General features: G+C 32.9%; 1 protein-coding gene across 8 annotated transcripts; it reads right to left on the reverse strand.

Annotated features, from left to right (window-relative positions):
* Positions 1-298: 298 nt before the first annotated feature.
* LOC109799875 (uncharacterized) lies at positions 299-10,501 on the reverse strand. 8 transcript variants are annotated; one of them, XM_083066097.1, is made up of 11 exons: positions 10,341-10,487; positions 9,845-10,022; positions 9,398-9,684; positions 9,203-9,304; positions 8,235-8,351; positions 4,995-5,090; positions 4,746-4,841; positions 4,165-4,299; positions 2,979-3,042; positions 2,693-2,875; positions 299-2,593 (listed from the first exon to the last, which is right to left on the reverse strand). In XM_083066097.1, exons 3-11 carry the CDS (start codon positions 9,473-9,475, stop codon positions 525-527), a joined length of 2,940 nt encoding a protein of 979 aa, XP_082922223.1. In that variant the 5' UTR covers positions 9,476-9,684; positions 9,845-10,022; positions 10,341-10,487; the 3' UTR covers positions 299-524. The 8 variants fall into 8 exon arrangements, with proteins under 8 accessions (XP_082922223.1, XP_082922224.1, XP_020216110.2 ...); XM_083066098.1 differs by having other exon boundaries at positions 9,845-10,016; positions 10,341-10,483; XM_020360521.3 differs by lacking the exon at positions 9,845-10,022 and having other exon boundaries at positions 2,693-2,842; positions 10,341-10,501.
* Positions 10,502-10,730: the final 229 nt, after the last annotated feature.

Consider the following 10,730-nt stretch of genomic DNA (forward strand, 5'->3'; position numbering starts at 1 on the left):
GATAAAAAAAAAGTTTTAAAAAATCCTAAAAATAACTTTTGTAAAAAAAATTCTTAAAAACATTCTTATCCAGAATAGAGATTCGTGTTTAAAGATTCATGCTTATTATAAAGAGATTGATTTTTAATCCATTTTCATATTGAATACTCTCTATTCTCTAGTTTTATGGTACTTCACCATTTAAACCTTTTTTCATCTCATAAAATTAAACACTACCAACTTGTTAGCAATAATTACCGCTAATCTTCCCCAATAGATTCGTTGGTATTTAAAGCTACTCATGTTTTCACAGGTTAGCTACTTGAAATCACAAACATCTTCACAAAGTTAACACCCAGATGTTCTCAGAAGGCAATACAACACATTAAACCAGAGCTTGTGTTCAGAATGTATTCACAAATGTCACCATAAAAATAAAAAGGATGCATCATGACATTGATTTAGCAGTCTGCACAAGTACAGTCGACGATTACCAAAAGCTATTTTATTTATATTCTGGGACTAGCTACCAGTGTTTTGCGAATTCACCTTTTCTGAAAATTATTACTATACTGAAAGAATTGTTCTTGAGGAGCAACCCCCGAGAAACCATGCACGCTCGGTTTTTCCTGTGGAAGGAATGAAGAACTCGTTGATGACTGCTGCCCTGGGTTGGACTTCTCCCCTATATCATTGAGAAATGACAAACCACGATGACTATGAGAAATGCTGGTAAATCCAAAATCTGGCACAGTCAAACTGCCATTTCTCTGGTCATGGCGATTCACCGGTTCCTGGAAACCTCCTTGAATTGCTATGTTTTCCTCTACTGGTATTGTTGTGCCTGTAAGAGTCTTAAATGCAAAATCTAGGCATGGGTCTGACCAAGAATCCATAAATGGAACACAAAATGCTCTTTCAGTATAATCAAGGTTTATTGTTTCGGGTTGTGGTTTTTCTGCCACAGATTCACCCTCAAGAACATGTTTTTCCTCTGAAGGCTCTTCTTCAAGTATTGTTTTGTTTATATCAATTTGTCTTGCATTGCTAGCTTCAATACGTTGGGATTCTCTCCCAATAGAATTCCTGGTTATACTGACTTCATCCTTGTAAGACTCTCTAGTTGCAAATTTAGGATCATTTCCACAGGATGTGGAAAAGATCGTCAACTCGGGCTGATTCAGGTCTTGTTTCAGTGGCTGGCAAACAGTATTAAACACTTTCTTGGTCTGGGATGGGTTCGGGTTATCACGAGCTTCTTCATTGGTACTCTTCTGCTCCATACATTCAAGTAATTCCTTATTCGGTGGGTCATTAATATCAATATCCATTACAGGCAAAATGTCAGCAGCAGCAGGAGCTTCAACTGGCAAAGAACCAGTGAGAGTCTTGATTGCAAATTCTAGGCATGGGTCTGACCAGGAGTCCCCAAACGGTGAGGGGAACTGTGGATCTGATTTGTTATCATCAACATTTGCAGCTTGCAATTGTTCATCGGTAACAGTTTGGGTATCATATGACTTCTCACTCTTGCTTGATGATTCCCCACATAATGTTTTCAACCTGTCAGATTCCTGGACAATGAGCTTGGATTCTTCCTTGGCATGAAGATGCCCAGACACTTCATTAATTAAAATTGCAGTAGCAGCAGGTTTTTCATTGCACGATTTTCTAGCGGCATATTCAATAGCTTTTTCAGTAGGCAGTATCTCAGGTTCATTGCCAGCAAGTCGCTTTGACAAACGCCTAGGCCTTGTAAGCTCTTTCTTGTTCTTGGATTTCTTTGAGTTTACACTTGAGTTTTTGGCACTGCTACTTCCTGAAATACCCTCAACCAACTTATTTTTGGCAAACATATCAGTTTCAGAAACCCTAGCAGGTAAATTACCAACTGAATCCTCTGCTGGTAATGCACTTGTGACGGTCTGAATCGCAAATTCCAAGCATGGGTCAGACCAAGAATAGTGAAATGCTAAGGATTGCTCAGGTTCTGATTTCTCATCATTATTCATTTCTTCATCATCAAATTTCTTCAGCTGGTCGCAAGTTATGGGTCTGGTTTCAGGAAATTTTCTTCCTTTATTTGATGACTCGCCATTTATTGATGCATGATCTGCAAGCTCCATTATTGGTCGACCATCACTTTGCTGGAAGGTTGCAGTGGCCTTACCTTTAGACTTTTTACTATATTCGGGAGCTCTTTCGTTGGAGATGGATCCGTTCAGCTCAGGTTCAAATCCAGCTAATCGTTTTGAAGTGCGACAAAGAATCTGTTGCTCTTTCTTGTTGCTGGATTTATTGGAGTTCAATAGCACCTCTCCTTGCATTTTATGTGAAGGCTCAATTTCTAGGACACCATTCAGCTGCTGAAATGATTTATTTGTCAAATCAGTGTCTAAATCACTTCTACTTTTTCTCAAGTTTCTTTTAGAAACTTGAAGAGTCTGTTCATTATCCACATTGGTCAACTGATCCGGTTCTGCCCCAGAAAGTCTCCGTGAAACACGGCGAGCCACATCTGACTCCTTGGTTTTGGATAAACTACGGTTGCCATGATTCTTCTTACTAGCATGCTCCAACACATTAACAACGCGATTCTTCTCTTGCACATCATCTGCAGGATTTAAGTAAAATCCAGCTTCAGAAAAGAACTTTTATTTTTTCTTTTTTTCCTGATTCTTTCAAGGATACAATTTTAACAGCACTTAGCTACCTGGATCAGATGTTTTCTTCATTTCAGGAGAGTGTGCAACTGCATTCTCTAAAGATTGATTCGTGACAAGAGGTTCACTCAGGGGAACAGGAGCAACCATCATTCCAGAAGAATCTGTCACAACTTGCCCTTTCTTCAAGTCATTAGCATCTGGCAATTCTAAGGCGCTTTCATCATATATTTCTTGGCCCATAGTAACAAGTTTTAAGAAAATTGTAGAACATTTGGATAACCTTGTAGAACATTTTATCAGCCACATAAATATAACCATTTTGAGATTTCTTACCTACAAAAAGTTGTCGTTTTGTGGCAGAGTGCTTTACTTTCTGTTTTTTGCCAGTAGATGACGGCTAGATTGAACAAAAAACAAAACAAGATTTATAAAATTTCCAGAGCTTGATTTCCCATATACAAGAATAAATATATATTTCTGATTTGTTGAGAGGCCCATATTATACAAAATGTTTGGCTTTAGACAATTCATGTCAATAGGAGCTTTTATAAAAGGATTTTAAGCAAGTTGAGAAATCTTAATGAAGAAAAGCTATTACCACCAAACACTAAGTGGAAAACAAAGTTGTCATAAAAAGGAAGTTCCTCAAAATGTTTGAATTTGATCTAAAGAAATTACCAGTTTCAATTTAGCTTTTTGGTTAAAAAAACAGGAAAATGTGTAGACCTTTTATCATGTTAGGAACATGACCCCAATCAGGAAAGCTCACAATAGATGGGCCAGAGGAATCAAGTGGGTCATCTTGTTTGTTAGGCATTATTGGTTAAGGGCAGGCATTGCTAGGAAAGCTGTTAAGTAGTTCATCAGTCAGTTTGCTATAAATAGAGGCAGAGATCATAAGTCGGCAAGTTAGTTTTGGTTTCAAGACTAGTCACTGCTTGACCCTGGGTACTGAATGACAAATTTGTTACTAAATCACAAATTTTGGTAGATCTTATCACAAAATCAAGAGAGAAACTCGTTAAATGAAACGCGATACCACAAAATCTGTGATTTCCAATAAATCTCAACTAATAATAAAGAGTGTTAGTAAGTGAGTGTTGGAGAGAGTGTTGCTAGCACTCCTTTTGAATAAAATAGCCTTACTTAAATTTCAGTTAGTCTCTATATTTCGAACCAGTACCTATCGACTAATATCAGAGCTCCTGAGTCCTAAATATAGGCAAGTGTAATAGGCATGTATGGCATATGTTATGAGTTATATTGAATATAGAAATTGAAATAAGCATGTAGTAATCAGAATTTTAAAAATAACTCAAACTTGTTTACTATTTGCAGGGGTATAGATTCATTAGATTGTTTTCAAAACAAGTCTTAACTCCTATGTAATTGACAAAGTTTACTTTCTTTTTCAATCTTTTAATAGTTAACATATTAAAACCAAACCTAATTAAGCTTAGTTAATAAAAAGCTACCATTGTAAGTCAGTAATTCATACTGGGGCAGAGACAAAACTTACAGTTATTTTATCTTCATCTTTGATATGTCTTTTAAATGGTTTAAGCACACACGTATTTATATCTCCAGACTTAAGATAGCGCAATGCGTCCTTCTTGGAACGAAATACATATCCACTTGCTGGATCTACATAAAACTGTTGGAAGTATAATCCCATCATAATTTATAAATGTACTAACCTTTTGAAAACTATCAAATGCAGTATATTGCACTATGATGTAATAAACCACATTGGATATGATTTGCTAGCCACCAGCCAAAGGAAGAAATACAATTTATAAGAAAAAAAAACTAGATTTGACAAAAATAAGAGAGATTATATAAATATCCTTTTTTATTTTTTTATTTTTTTCTTTCAAATGTATTAAGATGCGGCTGTTAATACACTCCCACATGTTTTTTAGGAGTATGATAGCATCCTACACCTCTGGGACTAATTTAACAAATCCAGTTATAACTTGCATACTCTTTCTAAAATACAAATGAGAGTATATTAGCAGGGTCTGTAATAAAAAATTTCCTCTTTTGGGAGGAGAGAGGCAGCAAAACATATATCTGTCAAATATTGTTGAAATGTCATACCAGATCTTTCTTATTGCCATTACCACCCTTCCTAACCTTGGCTTCTGTAATCCACCCAGGTGGTAAATCCTCCGCTGAGGACTTTTCAATCACATCCTAAAACAACATTTCCAAAACTATAAAAACTGCATATCCAAATGTTTTTTTATCAAGATAACTCATAGCTTCCAAGTGCTAATAGTATTCAATGGACTAAATAGAAATTCATTCAAAAATCAACTTCATGAATATTTTTAAAAGCTTCAATACCAGATCTATCCTATTGCCATTGCTTCCCTTCCTAATCTTGATTTCTGTTATCAGCCCAGGTGGTAAATCCTTTGCAGTGAACTTCTCAATTGCATCCTAAAATTACATTTCCAAAACTATAAAAGCTGCATATTGGGAAACAATTTTATCAAGATAACTCAACTTCTAAGTTCTAATAATAAACATGCAATGGGCTAAACAGATATTTATTCAATAATCAATTTCATGAACAATATTTTTAAAAGGTGTAATACATTTATTATGATAAACGTTTTAGACTGGATCTGTATTTACCTAGCTTAGTAGTTTTAGAAAAAAAAAAAAAAAAAAACTTAATTCAGATAATGATATCAGGTTCATATAATGATGCACTGTGAATTCGTTTTCTATCAACCATAAAAATGAAAATTTTATTCCAATCTTACTAATATTTTATAAAGAATAATTTGGATATCTCCCTACATTTATTTCATTGTGTCAGAATTACAGTTTGCAAACTTGATGCTAAATTATATTTTTAATCCTTTATCTTATTTTTAAAATTCATTTTGATCCTTTATCTTTTAAAAAATTCATTTTGATCCTTTATTTCCTAATTTTGAGTCAATTTGATCCCTTTGAAACAATAGTTATTTTCCTTTTGAGACACTATTTTAAATCATTTTTTGATTAATTTAAGACTTAAAACTTATCTTGTTAGATTCAATTACATGAAAGTTATTAAAAACAAATGCAATTCAAACAAAAAACTATCGTAAACATGGCAAAAATCACATAAAAATAAGTCTAAAAAATAATTCAAAATTTCAAAAAATCTAATTTCACATTATTTTTTAGTTGTTTGTGAGATAAATTTTTCACATGATTTTCACTATGTTTATATCCCTTTTGATATCAAACGTCAATTCAATTTTATAATTTTCATACAGATGAATTTAATGTTACAAGTCTCACATCTTGAATTAATAAAAAATTGATTCAAAATTGTGTCTCAAAATTGAAAATGATCATCATTTTAAAAGGACCAAACCAATCCAAATATAAAAAATAAAGTACCATAATGAACATTTTAATAAATAAAGGATCAAAATGAATCTAAGAAATACGATAAAGAACTAAAAGTATAATTTAACCCAAACTTGATTTTGGTCAGAAGTTGGTTTACAATAACATGCTTTATGTTTGGATACTTTAATTACGAAAGTGGTTTTGACAAAAAGCATGGTTTTTTATAATATTAATCAAAATCACTTTAAAACATGTAATTACTGAAAAAATATATGAATTTGATAACATAATGGGAATATTGTAAATTTTAAATAAAAATTGAGAAAAAATGTGTATTGTAATTTAATAAATGAAGCTGTGAATAATTCTAAGTAATCATTACCATTCAAAGCAATATTTTAATTATATACTATTTTTTAACTTCTTTCATACTCGATATAAAACACTAAATATATAGATTAAAAAAATAATAATTTTTAATGTATTTGATCAGTTTTTCTGTATTTATAAAAGTTCAAAGAAAACTTGCTGTTCTCCTGTCCTATGGTTTTTTGGTCAGTTAAAAGGGCAAAAATGGTTTCACACAAAGACAGGAGCTGCAATCCACAAATTACGGACATAAAATGGTGGAGCGGGTATCAGATGTTTTATTCCACCATAAATCAGTGGTTGAATGTAAACGCAGAGAGTAATTGCTTCTAATCAAACTAAGGTTCAGGATCAGAATCAAGTCTGCAAATAAAAAAAAAAATGTTCATATAGATTAATTTCCAATAGACTCAGGAAAATAATGTTTGGGATGGGAAAGTGTAATGTGCTATAAGTAATTGGTTCTCTGAAATCAAGTGGTTGCATTTTGCCAATTGAGAGCTTTTTATGTCACAACCCCAGCCTTTATTCTTTTTAATCCTTTTGGATAGTATTGCAATGATCATTTTGTTCACAAAACATTCAAGTAGAGTTGTAGACTATAATGATAAATAACGCTGTGTAAGGATTATAAAATTAAAGTGTATCTTATTCACTTCATAAAACAATTACTATAAGAGGTGCGTTTCTCTCTGCATGTGATTAGGAAAGAAGTCCAGAAAGACAATTATTCAAATTTTTTTTGGCATGATAGACTCTCAAACTAAAGGCTTTTTTTGGCATGATAGACTCTCAAACTAAAGGCACTTCCATGTCCATAATCATTACAGACAAGTGAGAAGCACCTATCAGCAACTCAACTAATTATTTACATTTGGATTTTCAGAAGGGTAGAATATAGTACCTATTCAAAAGCTTGCCAGTACTAAGTTAAGAAAATATTATGTATTGCTACAATGTCTATAGGCTGAACCAAAATACAACTATGAGTCGCTTTTCCATATATAATTTATGATTTCAACAAGTAAAAATGTAACATTCCAATTATGTCATAAACACCAGATCTAGCAGTGAACAACATCCATGAAATCAACAGGAACATTTAAAGAAACCCTTGATTAACAAATACAGCTATAATACACATAAAAATTAGTCATAGCCAAGTTCTTGAACACTGGGGATGAAAGTGATTGGTGGTAGCTTTGACAACACAGTATCCAGAAACATTAATTTGTGAACGTGGCAAAGATGACATCTAGATTACCCCCTAAAATAAATAATTAATGTATCATGAAATTAAACTCAACTTGTTCTTTTTCCATTTTAAATAATTTTCTGCACCTTTTCATTGTAAAAGTGCTAAAGCATTGAATGGCACCAATGCCAGACTACCAAGCATATACAAAATTCTACAAGGTAAACTAGGACTTAAAAAGTCGAACATCAATCCAAATTGATATACAATACCAAAAGAAAAATAGAAAACACTTTAAAAGTATGCCTTAAGCTAACTCAAACATTCCATTATCAATGCACTTCTTCCCTTATGGATTGCATCATATTTCCTGGTTTCGTATATACTTTTTGTTTGCTATGGTTGTATCTTCAGGTTAAAATTATGGCTTGATCCTTTAATCACAGAGTAAACAAAACTCCTGAATTAATTATTATTTAATTCTAGTGTGACTACAACTTCATACATCACAAAATTTCAATTATGCAAACAATCAATTGTGCTTGTCCCACAACAGTATAACAGATGACAACAAGAAAAAATAGAAGCTGTCTGTTTGATGATAAAGTTCACAACTAACAAAGAAGAATGAAAAGAAAACTAGAGATGAAGGATATAGAGATACAAACATTGCCTTTGCATATCTGTTCCTTATTGGAAGTACAGCTGTTGCTGTTTACAGTCTCAAGATATCGTAACACCTCTGGTTTGGAGTAGAATTTGTTCCCGCTTGGATTAATGTAACACTGCAACAAGAAACGCAGATTAATAGTATGATGAGATGCATTTTTTACGGCAACCAACAAATACATGATAGCACACTCATCCAGATACTTTTTTTAATAATTTTTACTTTAACAATTTAAAAATAATTAATAGAGGAGAACAAAAGTATAAAACAAAGGATAAAGCCACATTACAGTTATGTAATTAATGTGCCAAACTCAAACAACATAACCAGAGAAAATAAACTACCAAGAGTCAAGAGGTACAAAATTACATATTCACGATAACTGAAGAGTATAGTTTTACAGTTTACAACGAATATAACCTTTATAAATATTTTGAATATGGCCTAAAAATATATGTCTCAAAAGCAAGCTCAAACCGATATAAGACAACTAATCACAAGCCAGACAAATCAGGAGAACAAAATTACGGTTGTCCCATATGCTAATAGCCACAATTGTAATTAGATTGAGAACATATTCTATACATATTTCTTGATCATGTGATGTTCCTTCCATGAACAACCCAAGCATTGAGCAGTTAGTTAAAGGTCCCTTGGACTGCCTGCTAATATCATGATTCAGATTTTCAAAGAAACTTTTCCACTACAAATACTTGTACGAAAATCATAATTCATGTTTCCCATTTGGATACCAGAGGAGTGGTGCAGGTTATAGAATTATGTATTGCTAGCAGTGTTATTTCCTAACTAACAGCAAGCTGGCATTAATGGAAGAACAATAACTTACTGCAGGCAGATAAAAGAATATAAAATAGACACAAAAAGATAGAAGATGGCCTAATTAAAAATGCCAAGTTCTGTAACAGTAATATCCACATAATTACTTAACGAGACTTTGTGTATCACCTTATACCCATGTCCCATATTTGCACCACTTCTTCGAGTTCTGAAGTCCACATTCCAGCCGTCAGGTAACCATTCAGGACGTTCATTTGATTTCTCTACAGTCTGAAATGGCCAAACATCAACCAAGTGTAAGTGATAAAAAATAGGCTAAAATGTGGAAAACATTCCAAACAAAATAAATAAACTTGCACTCACCTGTTTAGAATTGCATTTTGTACCACTTCTGATCTGTCTATTGGTTGGTTCAGACTTTTCTTCTAGGGGTTTTCCCATTTTAAGAAGGAATGTGATGTTATTTAAGAGAATCCTTCAGCTTAGTTTCAAATTGGTGTCAGCTGTCAAAGCCCAAAATTTCTTCCTAGCTTCCATTTTTTATCACAAGTTATTCTCTCCAAAGCCAAAAAGGTTCATTCTAATTTGGTTCATGTACCAAGGAGGATACAATATCAGTGCACCAATCATATTAGAAGCTGTGACTTGATCTACAAGATAGTAGATACCATATTACATATCTTGAACCGAAAAACACCCATATTACTAAAAAGCAGTAGAGAAGGAAGGCTGAAGAAGATACAATCAAGCGGCATCTGAACATAGAGATACGTTAAATAGATTAAACAAACTTTAGAAGAAAAAAAATACCTTAATATGTTTATATCATCGCCCCCTACTGTTTTGGTGAGAAAGTAACTTCACGTACAATTTAGAGAGCAATTTTCAAAACAGATTCCCCAACAAACATCCATGTTATATGTTTTTCATCTCGGCTCGGAAAATACAGTCTTGTCCATAGCACTAAGGGAGTATGCAATTTCTGTAACTATGTTTAAACTCTTTCTCAATACATATATCTATTTGCATATTCACAATCACAACAACTTAAGGCATGTACGATGTATCACACAATGTTGGCATGAATAGATAGCTGATTTGGCATACACCGAAGGTCTTGCTAAAATAGCAGAGAAATAAATATAAGAACATAAGAACGCACATCAAATTTTCCTTTCTAGGTTATTTAGTTTGTTATGCCGGTTAACTGGGTAGAATAGCGAGTAAGAGAAGAAGATTTTGATCCATGCATGATTTTGGCTTGAATAAATATGAGAGTGGAAGGAAGTACTTAGTAATTAGTTACCCTAATCCATGGAGCGAGAGTTTCTTCTGGATCGGAGACTGCCCCAAAGCCAAACAACTGAACTCGTTGGTCGGTCAATTGGGAAAAATTGCACTCATTGATACCGCAAAGTGAAAGGGATTAACTATTTTGGAAGATAAAGGGACTACACCAAAATAAATAATCGTCTACAGGACTCAAGTATTTAATTTATCATCACTCCTACCGTCAAAAACATTCCTCTCTATTAACGGATACAAATAAAAAATACTTCCAATTTTATCACAATAAATAAATAAATCCAATAATTGACTCTTTTAATTAATATATAAATATATTTTTTTATTTAGTTTTAATTTATTAAAATTAAAAAAAATTAACATTTACTTATAAATTAATAATAATAATAAT

Source organism: Cajanus cajan, chromosome 11 (genome assembly GCF_000230855.2).
Source record: "Cajanus cajan strain Asha chromosome 11, NIPB_CcT2T_4, whole genome shotgun sequence".
NCBI lineage: Eukaryota > Viridiplantae > Streptophyta > Magnoliopsida > Fabales > Fabaceae > Cajanus > Cajanus cajan.